Consider the following 23291-nt stretch of genomic DNA (forward strand, 5'->3'; position numbering starts at 1 on the left):
TAATAATAATAATAATAATAATAATTTAATATTTGTACCCCGCCCATCTGGCTGAGTCTCCCCAGCCACTCTGGGCGGCTCCCAATTGAGTATTAAAACAGTACAGCATTAAATATTAAAAGCCTCCCTAAACAGGGCTGCCTTCAGATATCTTCTAAAATTCTGGTAGTTGTTTTTCTCTTTGACATCTGATGGGAGGGCGTTCCACAGGGCGGGGGCCACCACCGAGAAGGCCCTCTGCCTGGTTCCCTGTACCCTCACTTCTCGCAATGAGGGAACCTCCAAAAGGCCCTTGGCGCTGGATCTCAGTGTCCGGGCTGAACGATGGGGGTGGAGACGCTCCTTCAGGTATACAGGACCGAGGCCGATTAGGGCTTTAAAGGTCAACACCAACACTTTGAATTGTACTCGGAAACGTACTGGGAGTCAATGTAGATTTCTCAGGACCAGTGTTATGTGGTCCCGGTGGCCACTCCCAGTCACCAGTCTAGCTGCCGCATTCTGGATTAATTGTAGTTTCTGGGTCACCTTCAAAGGTAGCCCCACGTAGAGCGCATTGCAGTAGTCCAAGCGAGAGATAACCAGAGCATGCAACCGCTCTGGCGAGGCAGGTAGGGTCTCAGCCTGCGTACCAGATGGAGCTGATAAACAGCTGCCCTGGATACAGAATTAACCTGCACCTCCATGGACAGCTGTGAGTCCAAAATGATTCCCATGCTGCACACCTGGTCCTTCAGGGGCACAATTACCCCATTCAGGACCAGGGAGTCCCCCACACCTGCCCGCCCCCTGTCCCCCCAAAACAGTACTTCTGTCTTGTCAGGATTCAGCCTCAATCTGTTAGCTGCTAATCCTCCAACCGCCTCCAGGCACGCACACAGGGACATTCACTGCCTTCACTGGTTCTGATTTAAAAAAAGAGGTAGAGCTGGGTGTCATCTGCATACTGATGAACACCCAGCCCAAACCCCCTGATGATCTCTCCCAGCGGCTTCATATAGATCAGGCATCCCCAAACTTCGGCCCTCCAGATGTTTTGGACTACAATTCCCATCATCCCTGACCACTGGTCCTCTTAGCTAGGGATCATGGGAGCTGTAGGCCAAAACATCTGGAGGGCTGCAGTTTGGGGATGTCTGATATAGATATTAAAAAGCATGGGGGAGAGGACGGAACCCTGAGGCACCCCACAAGTGAGTGCCCAGGGGTCTGAACACTCATCCCCCACCACCACTTTCTGGACACGACCCCGGAGAAAGGAGCGGAACCACTGTATGACAGTGCCCCAGCTCCCAGCCCCTCTAGATGGTCCAGAAGGATATTATGGTCAATGGTGTCAAAGGCCACTGACAGATCCAGCAGAGCTTGCCACTGTGAGAACAGGATGCTGGGCTAGATGGGCCCAGGGCCCTAGGGGTAGTCTTGGTGGCAAAGCTTGAGACGGCCCTGGATGGGCCATTGGCCAGATCTAGCAAGCCATCTTATCTCCTTACTAGGAGAACTGAACCATGGACATAGCTGCCAAGTTTTCCCTTTTCTCACGAGGAAGCCTATTCAGCATAAGGGAATTTCCCTTAAAAAAGGGATAACTTGGCAGCTATGACTATGGAGGAAGCAGTTATTGACACAATTCAATAGCCCAGCTCCTCCCAACCACACAAACAACAAACAACCATGCCCAGTTTGCTAAAGCAGAAATGAGGAAGAGGCTGTGATCTCCTCTGCTGGTAAGTCATGTTCCTCCTTCCACCAGCTGCCACCTTACGGGAACCATGCTAGGATGCTGTGATGGAGATGGGGAGAGAAGAGCTGGAAGACAGCTGCAAAACCAGCAACCTTGGCTCTTTGATTCCACCATTGTTTCCATCTCTCACCTTTTTCATTAGGAGGACTTAGAGCTGATACCTGAGATTGTGGGTGGGGGAGAATCTCAATTCCGTTTGCGTTTAAAGGCAAGCCGACCTAACTGGCAACAATACGCGAACCAAACACGGCTACGCTTCAAAATGTGCACCTTCTCTGGATTTTGCAAATGCAGTTCCACGGACAAGTCGTGGGTACAAAAGTTAATATGCTAGGGTGAAGCGTTTGCATATAAATGCATATGTTAGTGAAACCGACATACAAAAAATGTGTTAGATCAGGGGAAATTGCTTTGTGAAAATTTGTATATTAGAAATAATTGCATACAAAAAATGGGTGAATTTGCAACAAAACTCAGGAATTTCCACAAGGACTTAAAACATCGCTAACTAATGTGGAGAACCAAACTTAAGATTGGGGGGGGAAATGAGGAATTGAGAGCAACTGAAATTGACATATATGCCCAGACCTACTTGATGCTGCATTTGTTCCTCCTCCTCCGCGATCCCTTTTCCTTTTGTGTCGGAACTCTGCCTTACACATTGGTCCCTCTAGCTCAGCCTTGTCAACACTGACTGGCAGTGTCTCTCTAGGGTTTCAAAGTCCTCCCCAGCTGGAGTCACCAGGGATTGAACCTGTGACCTTTTGCACTCAAAACACATGCTCTTCCACTGAGTCCCCCCCTTTTCAGGGTGGCTAAAAACCACAGGAAAGATTCTTGCCCATACTGGGGAAGTTTAGGTTTCTGCAATTACACTGTTGCAAAAAGAATTGGGAGGTTTTTGCCGTTTGGAAAGTGGGGGGGGGATGCATTGAACATTCCCAGAATTCCCTGGGGGAAAAGGACTGATTGCTAAACTACTCTAGGAATGTGTGTGTGGGGGGGGGGGTGATAGGGGTCCCCTAGCTACTTTCAGCATAACTACATTTCCTAGGATTCTTTGAGGAAAGCCACGAGTGTTTTAAGTGGCATAATACCGCTTTACATCTATGGTGCAGACGTGGCCTTTGATAACGCTGGTGTTATGTCCCATTGCCTGTCCTTGGATCCCAGGAGCTGCTCTCATGCCTAACAGTGCACATGACCCACTTGATCTCTGCCATATGATTCGATTCTAGGTCACCTTTCACTCCTGTAACCAAAAGTAGGTGGCTTATGCCTCACTCCCCAGGCAGAAAACTCAGACGTTTTCAAGCACACAGTCACACAAACCTTCATACCTTGCAGAACTGCAGTTGCTGAGTTTGGAGGAAGTGGATGCCCAGTTCATATCCTTGGACAACGAGAGGATGGGAGTACAGATCAAGACAAGGAGAAGTGTAAGCATGGTATTTCCTGCCCATGGAATTCTGGGTAAAAAATGGAGATGTGAAAGCCAATTGAAGATGGGAAGTATGAGCTGGGGAGGGCATTATATCTGAAGGTCTGGTTTAAAAAAGAGAGAGAGAGAGAGAGAGAAAGCCTGAAACAAAAAACAAAAACACTCTTGAAGTATACTTTTAAAAGCAATATTTCAAGATTGATATGGTTACAGACAGTTTACGCTGCTTCGACTCTGTCGAGAGCCAAGTTTCACAGCTGTTAGAGATGACAGCATTGCAACACTCTTAGAACTTGATGTTTCTCAAAGAAAACTTTCAAACATTGCATCATACCGGACTTCTTCGGGCATTAGGTCCAGCAGTGCAATCTGTCTGCCAAGAGCATATTTTCTCCTAAAACTGAGGCTGCAAACGCACCATATTCATGTTTTTGGAAATTCTACATTTCTACCTAGGTTTTATGGATTGTATCCTAGGTAGGTTTTTTCATTATTTCAGCCTAGGCACCAAAGATGATTAGAATGTCAAAAACTACAAACATGGGAGGCTGTTATCTGGGACCGTTTCAAGTTTGACTTTTTAAGGCAAAGAAAGAAAGAAACATAGAAGTATTTGCTTCCTGCTCTGCAGCCTCTCTGTGTGATACTGCAGCACGTGAGGCTTATGCAATCATTGTTGGCAGGGAAGTAGTGAGAGGGGTTTTTTCTTTCTGTCCAAAGCAGATGTTGCTGGGAGGCTGAATTCAGATCAGGTATGGTTTATACAAAGAAGCTGAATTATGAAATGGGTGCAGAAATAAATTCTGAATCAGAACCTCTTTTGGGAAGAGTAAAATTGGGCAAGTATATGGGAATAGAAAGTGTACACACTGTGCTGTAGAGCATGAAATGTTCAGTCTTAATTGTGGGAAAACCAATGGAAAATCTCAGCTTTCAACTGGAGGGAAATCCCTACCTAATAGTAGGCAGGAATGCTTTAAGATCAGCCCTGGAAAGTACAGCATTACTATGAACTGAAATAATAATGTCTGTGTACTGATTTAATCTGGATTAATTCATCCAGAGCACTTCAGATAAGACCTGTCTCAAAGGAAGAGACAATTCATTGTCTCTTTGCTAATTGCATGCAGATTTTCAAAGCACCGGAAGTGAACTACCGTATTTTTCACTCCATAAGATGCACTTTTTTCCTTCTAAAAAGTAAAAGGAAATGTCTGTGTGTCTTATGGAGCGAATGCGTAGTCCCTGGAGCCGATCGTGCTATTTAAAAAAAAAAGAGCTAAAGGCTAACAAAAGGGAAAGAGAGTGTTGAAAGCAGCTGATTGCAAGAGATCGGGGAGGGAGATAAGGGAGCTAGCTCCCTTCCCACCCTGCCCAGGCCCCTTGCCCAGGCCTCAATTGTTGTCTGCAGAGGGAGGCTGTTTGTTTCCCCAGCGACATGTGACTGGCTGATTAGATTATCTGTCTGGAAAATGTAGAAATGGGTCCCTTTCCTTTCCTAGAGAAGCTGCAGAACTGTGAGCTGAACCCCAAAAAGCAGGATTTTTTCCCTTTGCAAGGAAACTCAACAACTTTGAGCTCATTCTAAAAAATGGAGCTTTCCCCCTTTGCAAAAAAGATGCACAACTTTGAGCTGATCCTCAAAGAAAATAGAGCTTTCTCCCTTTGCAAAAGAAGCTTCCTCAAATATTTAATGAGGGGGGGGGGGCAAAGGCACCTGAGCCTCTAGGAGTTGGCTGCTATGCCTAGGACAATTCAAGAAAGCAAAAAAAAAAAAATTCTTGTTTTCCTCCTCTAAAAACTAGGTGCGTCCTATGGTCAGGTGCGTCCTATGGAGCGAAAAGTATGGTATTATGGCCTGGGTAGCAATTCCGCCATTAAATCGATTCATTCATTGCTTCCCACAGCGCCCAACGTGCATTTCCGCAGCCCTTCAAGACAAGAAAATGTTTTCAGAAGGAACTGATGCCTCTGAAGTGGTGACTGACAGATTCCTGTGTAGTGGAGGAGGGAGAGCTGTCGAGGCTGCCACTTGCAAAGGTCATTTTGCTTACATAGGAGGGTGAAGCATCCCTGGTTAAGCAGAGCAGGGAGAGAGTAAGGCCTCGTCCACACTTCTGCTTCTTCCGGGTACAAGGCTTTATAGGTGATTGCCTCACTGCTTTCCCCGGGAAAACCCGCTGTTTACCTCACAGAATCATAACAAATGTCCATCAAGTTTTCTGCAGAAGACGTGGGATGAGCAGAAATGTGGGGGAGCCCTTACGAGAAGTTTTCAATAAGCTCCTTCATCTGAATTGGGGACTGGAAACCTCGGTCCAAATGTGGCCCTCCAAGCCTCTCTGTCTGGCACCCCTAGGCCACCGGTTTCGCACCCTGCTTAAGAGCTTTTGTCTGACTGGAAAGTGTCCTTGAACTTCTGTTCGTCTGGATGGAGGGAAAAGTGTGGTGTATGAGCAGAGGCGCCAGGTAGCCCCTAATATTGAGTGGGCCCAGGGCATGGGGCGCAGGCCAGCTTAGCCTTCTGCTAGGCCGCACCAGTCCCCACGGCGTCTCCCAACACTGCACAGGCCAGGGCAGCCTTCTGTGATGTCATGTCCTTTGGAGGAGGTCAAGTGCGTGCGCTGGAGCCCCTCAACATTGAAGGGGCCAGAGCCTCTTCAAACAAATATCAAGGGGGCCAAAGACACCTTGGCTCCCTATAGTTGTAGAAACTATCCCAATGTATAAAGCAGGCATCCCCAAACTGCGGCCCTCCAGATGTTTTGGCCTACAACTCCCACGATCCCTAGCTAACAGGACCAGTGGTCAGGGATGATGGGAATTGTAGTCCAAAACATCTGGAGGGCCGAAGTTTGGGGATGCCTGGTATAAAGGTTAAAATTTGCATCTGTTGCTCCATTCTCTTTTCCCTCTGGCCCTGTTTACCACTGACGTATTCCCCCCCCCCAAAGGTTGACCAGGAGAGAATGCGGCCCTCAGGGTAAAAAAGCTAAAGTTCCCCACCTCTGATCTTAATGAAGCTGGCAACCTTGGCTGTGTGCATCCTGCATAAGTGCAGGATTCCCTTTCCAGTATAGAATCCAGCAGCTGACATTGTGACAAATTTCATTCAAAGCAGAGATTCCCAATTCGTGTCCCACGAACCGCCAATGGTCTGCAAGCTTCATTCAGGTGGTCCATGGCATTTTTGTGGTTGAATAGGGTTGCCGAGCGTCCGAAATTTCCGAGACGCAGCCAGGATTTGGCTTTCGGAAGCAGTGTCTGGGCAGAAATCATTTCCTTAAGAATAGCTCAAAAACTTCATTTCCGGGGGGGGGGGGGGGGAGGAGCTCAAAACTTTTAAAACTCTGGCTTTGTGAAATATCGCAACCCATATTTGAAGAAATGTGAACTTTCTCTCCTGTCTAGAGATAGGGGAGCTTCTGTCAACTTTTAATCCTTTCTTCCTTTTTTCCAGGTGAATCCGGAGGATCATTATTCGTGGAACGGAGGGAGAGACTCTTCCAAGTAAGTGAACCTCTGCAAGATCCAGAGATCTACCAATAAACAGATCCCAATCGCCTTCCTGCCTGCCCCTTTCATAGGGGGCTGCTGTAGCGTTTTGGGTTGCAATAAGCTTTTGCATCTTTGCCACTGTGAATTGCAGATTCGCTGTTCTGCCTTTTGACCCAGTTTGCTTGCCTCTCCTGATCAGGTGGGCGTGATCAGCTGGGGCACATATAACCCTTGTGAAAAGAAGAGGAAGAAGAATAAGAAAGATGGGGAGACGAAAGAAACAGTCCGGGATCCCCCTCCAACGAACCATAAACCACGAGATTTCTACATTAGTCTCTTTGGTGTGCAGGACTGGCTGAGGCAACATCTGGGCCAATCCTTGAGATTTATCCCAAAGGAATGAGCCACTAAGACAAACTCACTGTTGCCCAGGAGTGTTTGCTAAGATGTCAGTCCCCGACACGCTTATTAAAAACATTATCTTGATTATGTTTGTGTTGTTTATGCTCCTGGCTGTAGGATCAGAACTTAATTTGTGGTAGGGCTCATCAGTCTGTAGCCTCGAGTTGCAGATTCCATGGGCACTGCTATTCCACATTCTTCTAAGAATAGATTAAACCAGTGGTTCTTCATAGCACTTAATGCAATGCTCCTCACCACCATACCTGCCAAGTTGCTGTCAGAGAAATAAGGGACCGGGCCGGAAATAGCAGACCGGAAGTAGCGTTGCCGCCATTTTGGAACTGGGCGGAGCATGCTCAGATCAGAAGTGACTTTTGATGCTGCTTTGCCCAGTTCCAAAATGGCCGCCGCGCCAGAAGTCGCACTGCAGCCATTTTGGAACTGGGCAGAGCAGCATCAAAAGTCACTTCTGATCTGAGCATGCTCCGCCCAGTTCCAAAATGGCCGTCGCACCAGAATAAACCGGGGGAAAACAAAAAAAATCCGTTTTTTCAGCTAGGAACAGCTGGAAAAATGGGGATTTCCCGGGGAAAACGGGAGACTTGGCAGCTATGCTCGCCACTGCTATTTTTCTATAAAAAGGGGGAGCTGGGACCCACCATGAACACCTCCCTCGGCGCCCATCAGAGAGGTGCCTGAACTGAGTTCCTGCTGGAAAGAAGCCCTGCTCCTTGCCAATGTAAGAATTACCTCTTATGTTTCGTCAAGTTATTCTCATTCAGCAAAGAGCCCTTCCAATTTGAATTAAAAGCTTCCTGCTTTGTTTGTTCTGCCCCTTTTTATTGCTTCCTGCTGCATTGCATTACTGATGAGCAGCCTGCTTATTGTCCCTTGAATAGCGATTCTTAATTGTCTCTTGATATCGGTTCTTGCTCTCACAAGTGTGCACATCTCTGTGGGTACTTCAGTTACTGTCTTCCTCTCATTTTTCTTCCTTGCATTTCTTATATAGCAAAATCAGGCCCGGCTTGCCCATTGACTCTAGTGGCGCAATGCACCACGGTGCCTGGGCGATCAGGGGGCGCTGAGGGGTGCCCCAGCAAGTGGGAGAGCTTCGCGGCGGCCTCCCTTTTCCCTCCACCAGCCGCGCCGTGAGAGCAGGCAGGGAAGCGAGCAGAACAGGGGCACTAGGACCCTGTTCCGCTCTGCAGCGCCGGGGTCATCCCTCACCCCGGCGCTGCGTTTCATTGGTAGAGGTGACGCCACATGGCAGCACCTCTACCAATGAAACACAGCGCCCTGTTGGCGGGAAGGAACCCGGCATGGCCCGGCCTGCCCAGGCACTCCGCTCTGCTGGGAGAAGGGAGGAAGGCCGCACGGAGCAGTGGCGCCCCCTCCCCCACTCAATCCGGCGGCATCGGACAGGCAGGCGGCCTCCGGCACAGCGCGCCCCTGCTGTGAGGTGTGGGGGCCGCCGTGAGGCTTCCGCCACCCGGCACGTCAGGTAAGAGTTTTCCTTTTTTAAAAAAGAGTGGGGGGGCGCCCGAGGGATCCCTGCACCAGGGCACCCGATGACCTTAAGATGGCCCTGAGCAAAATAGCATTATTTGGCTATAAATTATAAAACTATTTCACTGTAGCACAACTAAAAAGAAAGAGATGTGAGGAGATCATAGTTAATAAATCAATAAATTAAGGGTTTATTTGTAAGTAATTCCATTGCCATGTTCCACAGGAAGCAATAGAAGGGCCTGAATCTGCAAAGAGAGAGCTTTTAATTAAAGGGAATAGCTCTGAAAACTCCCATTGCCAGTCCACTGTAGAAAATATTCCCATTTCTCCACCCATTTCAGCTTGTTCAGGAGCGATTGGAACAGGCTTTATAGGTGATTTTCCTTACCCCAATGCAACACAATTACTGGTAAACTGGTTAATAGAGAGCCAGTGTGGTGTAGTGGTTAAGAGCGGTAGACTCGTAATCTGGGGGACTGGGTTCGCGTCTCCGCTCCTCCACTGCAGCTGCTGGGTGACCTTGGGCTAGTCACACTTCTCTGAAGTCTCTCTGCCCCACTCATCTCACAGAGTGTTTGTTGTGGGGGAGGAAGGGAAAGGAGAATGTTAGCCGCTTTGAGACTCCTTAGGGTAGCGATAAAGTGGGATATAAAATCCAAACTCTTCTTCTTCTAATATTTTTTTTGGGGGGGGCCTGCATATTTCTGTTTTCATAACCTCCTTTGAGACAGGCCAGACTTTTATACCAGACTGATACATCACTACTCCCCATTCCCTATGTTGAGATAATACACTTATTATGTCTCTTGTTATAAAGATAAAACCTTGAAGTGGCCCGTTTTAATAAAAAACACATTTAGAGCTTAGTTAAACAAGCTGTGTTCGCAGTGAATGCTGTTTTTTACACTGATAATTTCTGTATGTTCAGATGTGAACCAAACACATTCCTGTATTATTTAGGTTTAGATAATATGTCCAAGTAGCTTCTATCCCAGACATGCTTTTTCATAACAAAAATTGCAGTTGTTTGTTTTCGATGTAGTTCTGTAATTGTTACAATGTATTTTGGTTGTGTGATTTCTCAGATCCTTTAATGAAGTTGGATATTTTGTGGAATGCGGTCTTGTTTTTCTTTAAAAAGTGAGAAACATTGGAAACATTTCACTCATTTGAAGGGGGGAAATGGACATGAGTCACTTGCTCTTTCATTGTGAGGAGCTCATGCCTTTTGTTTGGTTCCCAATTCTAGTCCTGCCGATTCAGGTAATTATGACTTGCCATAATTGGGGTTTCTCAGCTCTGCATCAATAATCAATATTTTAGAATTGTAATGCTAGCATTTTATTTTATGCTATTAACCTTAATTCTTTTTTTGTATAAACTTTATTAATTTCTCTCTTTAAAAACATAAACACTCAACATACGCACACACTTTTACAGACAAAAAGAACAATCCATCTGAAGATCTAATCATATAACCAAAAATGCAATCACAAAACAAAAACAAACAAACAAGAATAAAAAACAAACAAACAAAACAAAACAATTGACCTAAATTCAAATAAAAGAAATTTATTTCCTATGTCCCTGAAGACTAGGTTTTCTGTGTACTTATATGAAGAGGAATAATTCCCCACTTAACATGGCAGTAGTTACAGAATTTCCTAAATTAACAGTTTAAAGACAGCAGAAGAGCTGCACACAGAGGAAGAGTCTGCTATTTGATACCTGATTTGATTTGATTTTATTATTTTATATGTGCTGATTTGATTTTATTATTTTATATGTACACACACACACACAGACACAGACACAGAGTAATTACTATCATCATCATTAGAATGAACTAAGGTGAAAAACCTAATTGTCAGACTCAGTTTCTGCTATATAGAAACCAGCCTTAGATTTATCCACTGAACAAAACAATGTTGTCACGCCACCCTGTACAAACAACCACTGGAGGTGCATGGACATTTTTAGAATATCATCAGGAGAAAAACAAAACATACAGGAGGACACTGTAGAAAACACAGAAGTAGTCATAGGAGCATAGGAAGTACTGTATACAGAGTCAGGCCATAGGTTCATATGATTCAGTATTGTTCACACTGACTAGGGGATACGGCTGGCGCTGTGGTCTAAACCACCGAGCTGCTTGGGCTTGCTGATCTGAAGGTTGGCGGTTCAAGTCCCCGTGACAGGGTGAGCTCCCGTTGCTCTGTCCCAGCTCCTGCCAACCTACAGTAGCAGTTCGAAAGCACGTCAAAGTGCAAGTAGATAAATAGGCACCGCTCTGGCGGGAAGGTAAACGGCGTTTCTGTCACATGCTGGCCACATGACCCGGAAAGCTGTCTGGAGAAACGCTGGCTCCCTCGGCCTGAAGTGAGATGAGCGCCACAACCCCATAGTCGCCTTTGACTGAACTGTCCAGGGGTCCTCGCCCCCTTTTTCTACACTAACTTGACAGCTCTCTAAGGGAATATTATCCAATATTTTGCCAGGGATTGAACTGGGATATTCTGCATTCGGAGCCGATGGTCTACCACTGAGCCATTTGTAGGTGTCAACTCCAGATCAAACAAGTGTAAAAGCAGCCTGGGAATCTGCATTAGAGGTTCACAAACACCTCTAAGAGTGAGGGTACCTCAGCATTCACCATGTCAACTATTCCTGGGACCAGAGGTGAAGGCCCTCAAAGCCTGAGGCTATAGTTTGATGGCAGACTTACAGTCCTGTCAACTCTCATTTTAGAAGTAAAACGCCACCAACACCTTGCCAATGCTAGGAACTCTCAACCCCCCCCCCTTACAGTGCCACCTCCTCATCTTTCAATGTCTTCCTTTGATGATGTGGCAGGTAGGAGGGATTTGAAAGTGTGTGTGTGTGTGTGTGTGTGTCAAAAACTAAATGGGGTAATAGAAGGTTATTAACCTCACTGTTCAAATATTCATGGGCATTTCGACATAGAATCGTAGAGTTGGAAGAGACCACAAGGGCCATCCAGTCCAATCCCCTGCCAAGCAGGAAACATCATCAAAGCATTCCTGACAGATGGCGGTCAAGCCTCTGCTTAAATACCTCCAAAGAAGGAGAGTCCACCACACTCCTTGGCAGCAAATTCCACTGTCGAAGAGCTCTTACTGTCAGGAAGTTCTTCCTAATGTTTAGGTGGGATCTTCTTTCTTGTAGTTTGAATCCATTGCTCTGTGTCCGCTTCTCTGGAGCAGTAGAAAACAACCTTTCTCCCTCCTCTATATGACATCCTTTTATATATTTGAACATGGCTATCATACCACCCCTTAACCTTCTCTTCTCCAGGCTAAACATACCCAGCTCCCTAAGCCGTTCCTCATAAGGCATCGTTTCCAGGCCTTTGACCATTTTGGTTGCCCTCTTCTGGACGGATCAGGGCTAGGAATATTCGGGATACTAAAAAAATGTAAGGCTAAAGAGCAACGTATAGTCTGTCTCTCATTCTTAGAGATATTATGGATTGCAATCACGAATCCGTTGAATCAAAAAAATGACATACAAGGCACATGTAGACCAATACTGGAGAGACATGTATTGTTGCAGCCTGGGCAGATGAAGGCATCCAGTTGTCCTTCTGCAGAAGCATCAAGGTGTAGGGTTCTAGCGAAAAACAAGCCTAAAATCTGCCCTTCCCTGTTTTGAAATCTATAAGGCATCAAATCTTCTCTTGAAGCATGCATGAGTTCTCTAGGATGGTTCCACACTGGTGGGATCAGGAAACCAGGATTTCTTTTTAGCATTCTTGGGCGATTGTGGGGCTGGGATTCTGAACACCTGCTTGCCACAATAGTTATGTTCTACCTCTACTGTCAGAGGCAATATGCCTCTGAAATACCAGTTTCTGGGAACTACAGAGTGCTGTTGCACCCAGGTCCGGCTTGCAGGCTTCCCGGAGGTATCTAGTTGACGCCTTTAAGAATAGATTGCTGGACTAGGTGGGTCATTCACCAGATCCAGGAAGTTCTTCTTAAGTTCTTCAGCAGCGGTTTGATGTGCAGCAGTTAGCAAGGATAACATTTCACTCTACACCAGGGCTTCCCAAATTTGGGTCGCTACCTGTTTTCGGACCACAGGAATGATGGGAGTTGTAGTCCAAAAAACAGCTGGAGACCCAAGTTTGGGCAACCCTGCTCTACACAATGAAGAGCTGCTGTGCCTGCTAATTTATCCTACTATTCCATGGGTAGGCAAACTAAGGCCCGGGAGACGGATCTGGCCCAATCGCTTTCTAAATCTGTCCAGTGGACGGTGCAGGAATCAGCGTGTTTTTACATGAGTAGAATGTGTCCTTTTATTTAAAATGCATCTCTGGGTTATTTGTGGGGCATAGGAATTCGTTCTCCCCCCCCTTCAAAATATAGTCCGGCCCTGCACAAGGTCTGAGGGACAGTGGACCGGCCCCCTGCTGAAAAAGTTTGCTGAGCCCTGTGCTATTCTCTTCATTTCAGACCTGGAGCAGGCCAGACTATCCCCCCCTTCTTGTGGCCACCTGCCAAGCCTAGCAGAAATCTGGGAGTCACGTATTTACCCCGATTTGAAAGAATCGAAACTCCACACCCATCGCTGCCCACTTCCTTTATGCAGTCGCTTAACAGCAATCTCTTTTGAAATCTTTCCCCATTCTTTTGTGCCCAAAAACGAGGAAGTTTAGAAGTGGGTAAATATTGCAGTCAGTGTCTGAAAATGCAAATACGGGGGGAGGAGCAGGAATTGGATCATGACCGTGGGGAAAATCTCATAGCCTAGCAAAGCTGGGGGCCTGACCTAACCCCAGCCCCCAGGAATCCCCTGGATGGAATGTCCACATTCCGATAGTCTCCTACGTGTTCAAGCTGGGAATTCCCCCAGTTGGCTTCATTCCCTTCCTGTCTTCAAGACGATTCTGGGTTTCCCCCCTAATTGGATTCCTATCCACCTGCAGCCACAGCACATTCTTGCCCCTCCCTCACCCACCACAACCCGCCTTGGCATTGCTTCATGGACTTTGCCATTTCCCAAAACTCAGCTGTTTTCTCGGGGTGGGGCTAGAGACCAGCATCTAGCAAGTGGAGCAGATCGCCTAAGATTTCACAAGTAGCTGGACTGCAGCGCTGGTGCCCAAACAGAAGCTGCTAGACAACAAACGAGGGAGAACTAGAAATGCAGCTTTTGGACCAGCTGTTCTGCATTCTCATTGCCCTCGGGGCATCTTACACAGGTAAGCTGTCACAGCCAGGCACAAATTGATTATGAGAGCTGTGGATTTCACACACAGCAGTGCCTAATTGTAGTCAGTGGTGCCTTGAAGCCAGAACTCTTTGAGCCTCAACCAAGTCACCTGTGGCACCTTAAAGACTAACACATGTATTTATTTATGATGGTTAAGAATGCAGGGGGCAGGGGTATTTGATTGAGTCATCATTTAAAGGCAAGCCTACCTAATTCACAGTTTCTGAATATGCAGCTGGAAACACAGCCGTCCTTCAGAATCGTGCTTCTCGAAATTTTGCAGTGAAAAATGCGAATATACAAAAATGCATTAAGTCAGGGATAATTGATTTGTAAAATGGTGTATACATAAGGCAAAATGCACAGAAAACGTGAGAGAGATGCCTTAAAATGCTGATAAACTTCCATGGAGACTTTAAAAAACAAAATCACAACAGAAGCTTTGGTGGACTAAACACACTTTGTCGGATGCAGCTGGCGAGATGGACTTTAGTACACAAAACGTCAGGACATCATCACAGAGAAATGTGTTTATATGTTGGTTTTGCTGCCACAGACTAACACAGCTACCGATCCTCTTACCTGGAAATTTCGCTTTGAGATAATGCCGTTCGGGATAATTCATTCAGGATATTTGCTTTTATGCAGAGTTGCTGAAAAGAATTCAAAGTCCTTTTTGAAATTATATGATGAATGTTGATGCTCATTTCCCCAATGTCAACAATTTATGTGATTTTTGAAAGTATTTGATAGAAAGCTATTGAGTCTCTAGGGACGGGGGTGGCGCTGTGGGTTAAACCACGGAGCCTAGGGCTTGCTTCTTAGAACGTCAGCGGTTCGAATCCCTGTGACGGGGTGAGCTCCCGTCGCTCGGTCTCAGCTCCTGCCAACCTAGCAGTTCAAAAGCACATCAAAGTGCAAGTAGATAAATAGGGACCGCTCCGGCGGGAAGGTAAACGGCGTTTCCGTGTGCTGCTCTGGTTCGCCAGAAGAGGCTTTGTCATGGTGGCCACATGACTCGGAAGCTGTACGCTGGCGCCCTCGGCCAATAACGCGAGATGAGCGCCGCAACCCCAGAGTTGGTCACGACTGGACCTAATGGTTAGGGGTCCCTTTACCTTTACCTTTATTGAGTCTCTGGAAGCATTTGATAGCTGGCGTGCAATACTACTCATTACCCGGCAATTTGTCTGATTTCACATATGAAACTTGGCAAATTAATCAAGGTTGTTGGGTGGAACGCTCGGATTTTGTGTGTAGCTTCGCACTTAAATTTTGAGTGGCAAATTGGAAAAGCAGGAAATCTGCAAGTGTACATTATAGCTCCACTCATGCCTCAGGGCCATTTCAAATTCTTGCAGGGGAGCATTTGGGTGTAGAAAGTTGGAATGCAACCCACTTGCCTGGGATGATAAAATACATACCTGATTTATGTGTCTGTGTCCTGGGGAGGTTTGGTCCAGTGCATGTACTCTGTGCAAAAATCCACATGTATATTTGACACGAATTGTGAGTTGTAGTTTAATTCCTGCATCAAAGTGCTTTTAGCATACAATTTTTGTAGCATTTGCAACAGGTTTACAAAAGATTCATAGAGGATCAGGTTACCAATGAATGCTATCACTACATGGCTACCTAGCCCATTTATCGCGGGAAACCCCTGGATTTTAATCTGTTTCCCGCTGGTCTCCCGAATTGAAAAAAATCCCGGAAATCTCTTGGATTTCCTACCTGCCAGGGAGGCTTCATTTTGGCTCCTGGCGCCGCCCGATTTCTGGTGCCCAGACATGGGTAGCGCGGCGCCGGAAGTCTCATGTCCGGAAATGCGTAGAAGTGACTTCTGGTGCCGCTCCGCCCATGCTTGGGCACCGAAAATCAGGTAGAGCGGCACCGGAAGTTGCTTCAACCCAACATCCAGACATGCGTAGAAGCGACTTCCAGTGCTGCTCTGCCCGATTTTCGGTGCCCAGGCATGGGCAGAGCGGCACCGGAAATCGCTTCTACGCATGCCCGGAAGTTGCGTAGAAGCGACTTCCGGTGCCGCACCACTGCAGGAGACTTGGCAGGGCCACAATGGCTATGTCAGGCATCCCCAAACTTTGGCCCTCCAGATATTTTGAACTACAATTCCCATCTTCCGTGACCACTGGTCTTATTAGCTAGGGATCATGGGAGTTGTAGGCCAAAACATCTGGAGGGCTGCAGTTTGGGGATGCCTGGGCTATGTTCTACCTCCACTGAATAGCAGTTGAATCACAAGTGGAAAGAGGAACTCTTGAACTCGGGACCTGCTTGTAGGCGTCCCAGAAGAAGCTGGTTGGTCACTGTTAGAACAGGATGCTGGACCAGATGGGCCACTGGCCTGATCCAGCAGCACTTCCTCTATACAGTATTGGTATGTTTTGTCTTATGTTGTGGTCCAGTACAGGCTTCCTTTCCGCTGGGGCATAAAGAGACTAGTTCTCATTGAGGTGATAAATTTATATGTGGCCACAGCACCTCAGGTTGCAAGTGGAGGCTCACAGTAGATGCTTGAATACTCTCCCATAAATGCAATTCCCTCCATGGAAAATACAAGATGTCAGGGAGAGAGGTTCTGGCTTAGACTCTTTGCTGTTATGCTACTTATCTGTGCACATGGATTCTGGAGTGGTGCAGTTTAGCCACAGGGTTACAAACTCCGTAAAACCAGGTTGGAGTCCATGTTTCTTTTTTCGGCTTTACACTTTTAAAATAGGGACGGTAGTTCCGGGCGATGTTTCGGCTTAGGGACGGGATATCTGACTTCAGGAAATGTGTCTGTATAAACAGAGTCTTGGATTAGCCATTATACTAAATACACTAAGCTGTACGGTCAGGGACAAAAGCGGAGCTCTTGCCATTCTTACCAATTTCCCAGAAGGAAGAATAAATCAACATTGCACCATCTGAGTCTTTGTGTGCGTGCTTGCGTTCGGTAGACAGCAGAATGGTGAATTCAGATTTGGGAAGGGCAGGATCCTGTGGTTTCCTCAGCTATGAAGCATGCTGGGAGGCCGGGGACAAGGCCTGGGCCTGTTTCTCCTCATGTTCCCTCGTGTATAGTGACTGATTTATAAAAAGAGATGGGCTGCAGCCTAAGTGCAAGTTGGCATGCCTTGATCTAAAAATCTGCCACCTCTTATATCATTTATGGTGTCTTATAAACTGGTGAGAATGTTGATGATTATATATTTCCAGATGGAGGCAGCAACTATGTGCGTAGAGCTCCAAGGCTTTTGTGGGCACCAGGGGAAAACCTCAAGGGCACCTAGTTTGTGCCCATGGGCACCAGGTTGGCTCCCAGTATGTTTCCGAGTATGTTTGGTGCTGACCTTTAAAGCCCTAAACGGCCTCAGCCCAGTATACTTGAAGGAGCGTCTCCAGCCCTACTGAGATCCACCTCCACTGAGGTCCAGCTCCAAGGGCCTTCTGGCAGTTCCCTCGCTGAGAGAAGCAAAGCTACAGGGAACCAGGCAGAGGGCCTTCTCGGTGGTGGCACCTGCCCTGTGAAACGCCCTCCCATCAGATGCCAGAGAGATAAACAACTATCTGACTTTTAGAAGACATCTGAAGGCAGCCCTTATTAGGGAAGCTATTAATGTTTGATGTTTTATCGCTTTATTATGATGATGATGATGATTAATATTCTGTTGGGAGCCGCCCGGAGGGGCTGGGGAAACCCAGCCAGATGGGCAGGGATATAAATAATAAATAATAAATTATTATTATTATTATTATTATTATTATTATTATTATTATGGCAACCCCAGAAGTAAAATAATGGCAGATACCATAGGCAGGCTCCAAAGAAAAATCTGGCCACTTACAGTGAGGGGAAAAAGAGGGCCTTCTCGGTAGTGGCGCCCGCCCTGTGGAACGCCCTCCCATCAGATGTTAAAGAGAAAAACAGCTACCAGATTTTTAGAAGACATCTGAAGGCAGCCCTGTTTAGGGAGGCTTTTAATGTGTAATAGATTACTGTATTTTATTTTTCTGTTGGAAGCCACCCAGAGTGGGAGTTTGTTAAAAGGGAGATATTAAAAGCACAACTTCAGGCAATACCAATGAGACGGAAACATGGAAGGTGCCTAAAGAAGCCAGGCTGGCTATCTAAAGAACTTTTGACTGAGTTAAGATTTAAAAGGGATATGTACAAAAAATGGAAAAGGGGGGAAATCTCCAGAGAGGAATTCAAACATATAGCCAGCACGTGTAGAGACAAAGTCAGAAAAGCTAAAGCACAGAATGAACTCAGGCTCGCCAGAGAGGTTAAAAGCAACAAAAAGGGCTTTTATGGGTATGTCCGTAGCAAAAGGAAAAACAAGGAAACAGTGGGGTCACTCAGAGGAGAAGATGGTGAAATGCAAACAGGGGACAGAGAAAGGGCAGAACTCCTCAATGCCTTCTTTGCCTCAGTCTTCTCCAAGAAAGAAAAAAACGCCCGACCTGAAGAATATGGAGCAGATGATTCAGCAGGGGAAACACAGCCCAGGATAAGTAAGGAGGTAGTACAAGAATACTTGGCTAGTTTAGATGTATTCAAGTCTCCAGGGCCAGATGAACTACATCCAAGAGTATTAAAAGAACTGGCAGAGGTGATTTCCGAACCACTGGCAATAATCTTTGAAAATTCCTGGAGAACAGGCGAAGTTCCAGCAGACTGGAGGAGGGCAAATGTTGTCCCTATTTTCAAAAAGGGGAAAAGAGAGGACCCAAACAATTACCGCCCAGTCAGCCTGACATCAATACCAGGAAAGATTCTAGAGCAGATCATTAAGCAAACAGTCTGTGAGCACCTAGAAAGAAACTCTGTGATCACTAAAAGTCAGCATGGGTTCCTGAAAAATAAGTCATGTCAGACTAATCTGATCTCATTTTTTGACAGAATTACAAGCCTGGTAGATGAAGGGAACGCTGTGGATGTAGCCTATCTTGATTTCAGCAAGGCCTTTGACAAGGTGCCCCATGATATTCTTGTAAAGAAGCTGGTAAAATGTGGGCTAGACAATGCTACCATTCAGTGGATTTGTAGCTGGCTTACTGACCGAACCCAAAGGGTGCTCATCAATGGCTCCTCCTCATCCTGGAGAGTAGTGACTAGTGGGGTGCCACAGGGTTCTGTCTTGGGCCCAGTCTTGTTCAACATCTTTATCAATGACTTGGATGATGGGCTTGAGGGAATCCTGAGCAAGTTTGCAGATGACACCAAATTGGGAGGGGTGGCTAACACCCCAGAGGACAGGATCACACTTCAGAATGACCTTAACAGATTAGACAACTGGGCCAAAGCAAACAAGATGAATTTTAACAAGGAGAAATGTAAAGTACTACACTTGGGCAAAAAAAATGAAAGGCACAAATACAGGATGGGAGACACCTGGCTTGAGAGCAGTACATGTGAAAAGGATCTAGGAGTTTTGGTTGACCACAAACTTGACATGAGTCAGCAGTGTGATGCAGCAGCTAAAAAAGCCAATGCAATTCTGGGCTGCATCAATAGGAGTATAGCATCTAGATCAAGGGAAGTAATAGTACCACTGTATTCTGCTCTGGTCAGACCTCACCTGGAGTATTGTGTCCAGTTCTGGGCACCACAGTTCAAGAAGGATACTGATAAGCTGGAACGTGTCCAGAAGAGGGCAACCAAAATGGTCAAAGGCCTGGAAACGATGCCTTATGAGGAACGGCTTAGGGAGCTGGGTATGTTTAGCCTGGAGAAGAGAAGGTTAAGGGGTGATATGATAACCATGTTCAAATATATAAAAGGATGTCATATAGAGGAGGGAGAAAGGTTGTTTTCTGCTGCTCCAGAGAAGCGGACACGGAGCAACGGATTCAAACTACAAGAAAGAAAATTCCACCTAAACATTAGGAAGAACTTCCTGACAGTAAGAGCTGTTCGGCAGTGGAATTTGCTGCCAAGGAGTGTGGTGGAGTCTCCTTCTTTGGAGGTCTTTAAGCAGAGGCTTGACAGCCATCTGTCAGGAATGCTTTGATGGTGTTTCCTGCTTGGCAGGGGGTTGGACTGGATGGCCCTTGTGGTCTCTTCCAACTCTATGATTCTATGATTCTATTCTATGATTCAGAGTGGCTGGGGTATAAATAAATTATTATTATTATTATTATTCATTCTGCCTCTCACAGCTACAATAAACCTACCATTAAAATTATGGACTGGTCATTTCTTTGTCAGAGGCCAAACGGGCAAATTTAGCAGGGGATCAAAATACTTTTCCCCCTCACTGTATCTCTTTTTGGCATGTTAAGAAATCTCAGCCAGCTGCAGCAATGCCTGCACTTTGATGTGCACAAGCAGGTTGTGTGGGCTGTCAATGGTGATCTTGTAGCAGGGGCCCAAAGGGCCCCAATTAAGGTGATAATGTAAATCCCTATAAATCCTAGACTATGCTTATAATAGTGAATTATGGGAACTTGTTGCTTAAAGAAACTGATGATCTAGCAAGATGCCGTTCTTTTACTGGAACAGAAGGTCAGCTAACACGCAAATCACAAAGATATAATTCATAAGCTGGAACACAAATTGTTACATGGTACACGTAACACAGGTTCCCAACATGCATATTATCTCACAATGTAACATATTATTGAGAATCAAAGGCCTAGTTAGCAATCCTTGGCCTAGTTAGCAATCCTTATTGCGCATGCGTATTAGATTAGGTAATGACATACGTATTAAATATGAAATGAGATAATGATGAATATTAATTATAAAATGATGTGATGCTTTATGTGATTGGTTAAATCAAAATCATTTGTTTGAAATGTTATAAATTCCTCTGCCCCACGTAGGGCGAGGTTGCAGTTTTGAGAAAAGATTTGACTGTAACCTTATTGCTTTGCAATAAACAAAATGGACTCCTAACTCCTCCTGTCTCTGAGTTTTATTGGCTAACTCAGTAGATAAGCCATTTTTTGGCTTACAACAATCTGAACCTTTTTTATTTTATTTTTAACTTTCTGCTTTTTTCCTTTCCCCTCAGATGCAGCCGATGATGCCTGTGACCCCCAAACAGCTGAGATTGCTGGGGGCCAGTACACAGTACTGGAAAACGGCACTGTGCTGAAATATGAGTGCCCAGATGGGAAATACCCGTACCCTACAGACTACCGGTTTTGCCAGTATGATGGGACATGGAGCCCCATGCAGAATGCACTGAAAAGTCGCGTCTCCAAGGCCAGTTGCCGAAGTAAGATGACAGTTGAGAGCACTCAAATATGCCAATGTATTGTTAATCTAGACCAGGGGTCCCCAGACTACGGTCCGCGGGCCAGATGCGGCCCAATTGGCCTCCCAATCCGACCCGCAACGACCCCCGCCGCCCGCTGCCGCCGCCTGCTCTTACGGCGCGCAGTGCGGCAGTGCGCTTCCAGATCGGAAGAAAGCGCCAAAAATCATTTGTGCGCATGCGTATGGGCCTCTCCCGACCCAGAAGAGGTCATGTCCGGTGCACTTCCGGGTCGGGGGAGGCCCATACGCATGCACACAAACGATTTTCGGCGGTTTTTCTGACCTGGAAGCGCGCCACCGCGCCAGTAAGTGTGTGCGCGCATGCGCACGGGCGCGCACTCCCCCGCCCTCCGGCCCAAAGCCGGGTAAGTCCGGGGACCCCTGATCTAGACATTTGTAGGGCAAATGCATCATGACTGACTTTCTGTTTTTGCCACGGCTAGTCTTTCTCAAGTCAGGGATGTGGGTGGCGCTGTGGGTTAAACCACAGAGCCTAGGGATTGCCGATTAGAAGGTCAGCGGTTTGAATCCCTGTGACGGGGTGAGCTCCCGTTGCTCGGTCCCAGCTCCTGCCAACCTAGCATTTCGAAAGCACATCAAAGTGCAAGTAGAAGGTACAAAGTACAGCGGGAAGGTAAATGGTGTTTCCGTTCGCTGCTCTGGTTCGCCAGAAGCGGCTTAGTCATGCTGGCCACATGACCTGGAAGCTGTACGCCGGCTCCCTCGGCCAATAACGCGAGATGAGCGCCGCAACCCCAGAGTCGGTCACGACTGGACCTTTACCTTTACCTAGTCCTCCACAAATGTTACCTTTATCCATTATTTCAATATGGTGAATCGTTGCCAACTGATCGGGGGAAATCAACCTTGGCCTGCTCCTGTGTCTTTTAACAGCACCTTGTTCTGTCTAACGCAGCACCAACAGGGAAACATTTCTCTGATGTGGAGATAAGCATTGCAGCGCCTGCTAATATCTACAGTTCAAGCTGCATTTAAAGACTTAGGGCCGTGGGCTGCTAGAAAAGTTGGCACATCTGATAAGATCTGGCGGCGCCTCCAGACAACTTATTTATTAAGCATTCCTCTTGGCTTGCTAGCACAAAACGTACACAGTGGTTAGAGTATATCCAGCCTTTGTTAAAGTTTCGTTCTGATTTGCTTACACATCTTCCCGTTAATCGCTTGTTTATCTCACAATCTTTAATGCATTTCACTGTCACTTATCAAACTGCAAAAAGCCCAGTTCCTTTAATAAGTGGATTTGTTGTGCTACAACAACAGAGCCTTTTGATCCACTTTAAATTGTGCAAACAAAACTTCACGTTCTGGTATGTCCCTCCTGGTGTCTGGAGGCACCCTGATGGCCCTTGACTTTGCTGTAGCGCATCAAACATTGCTGTGAGAATTGCAACTCGAGCCTTCTCCCACTTTTCAAATAGCATTTGGGGCTGGAACAGCCTCAGAGCACCAGGAGAGAATTGGCTTTAAATGGCAGCATCTGAGGATTGTATGTGGGGTGGGGGTGGGTGGGGAGGAGATGTTTGATTGGTCAGAGGATGCAGACAAATGACTAGATCCTACTTACTGACATTTCTATTCCTTTCAGACATCACCTGCTTCAGGCCTCTGGATTTCGAAAATGGCCTGTATGAGCCCCGCCAGAGATCCTACGATGTAGGTCAGGAACTGAGGTTTGAGTGCTACCAGGGTTACACGCTGCGGGGGTCACGTAATCGCACCTGCCTCCCCAATGGGAAATGGAGTGGAGAGACAACCATATGCGATGATGGAGGTGAGTTTAGCATGCATTTACTGGCAAGCTCCGCCCGTTTCTCCTTTGGGGATTTCATTTTTCTTCACTTCCTTCTTTCGATTCTATCCATCTGGCACCTTCTGTGTGGTCAGTCAAGACCTGAGTCACTATATGAAACCAAAGCAACATGCACAAACTCTGCTCCTCTGCAAGCTGCGATTGGTAAGTTAAGCCCTTGCAAGAACGTGAATCTCTAGATCGAGATCCTTGCAAAGAGGAAATTGTTCTCAGATCCTTGCAAAGAGGAAATTGTTCTCTTATTGTTCTCTTTTTTTGTACTAATAACACTTGATTGAATCTTGTGCCCTTGCGTGCTGCTTGTTGTTTTGGGCATTGGCAGGTAACTGTTGCATGCACACAGCATTTCCGA

The 23291-nt window shown here is 46.4% G+C and overlaps 1 protein-coding gene across 1 annotated transcript in view; it reads left to right on the top strand.

Moving 5' to 3' along the window:
• The window catches only part of LOC118080127 (uncharacterized), a 73717-nt gene that overhangs the window by 23325 nt on the left and 27101 nt on the right, over window positions 1–23291 (top strand). Inside the window, exons 15-20 of the mRNA XM_060270989.1 lie at window positions 3092–3183; window positions 5093–5225; window positions 6646–6695; window positions 6883–7084; window positions 20861–21067; window positions 22715–22900. Coding sequence (XP_060126972.1) covers window positions 3092–3183; window positions 5093–5225; window positions 6646–6695; window positions 6883–7084; window positions 20861–21067; window positions 22715–22900 — 870 coding nt within the window. The remainder of the gene's footprint in view (window positions 1–3091; window positions 3184–5092; window positions 5226–6645; window positions 6696–6882; window positions 7085–20860; window positions 21068–22714; window positions 22901–23291) is intronic.

The sequence above is a fragment of the Zootoca vivipara genome, chromosome 2 (genome assembly GCF_963506605.1).
Source record: "Zootoca vivipara chromosome 2, rZooViv1.1, whole genome shotgun sequence".
NCBI lineage: Eukaryota > Metazoa > Chordata > Lepidosauria > Squamata > Lacertidae > Zootoca > Zootoca vivipara.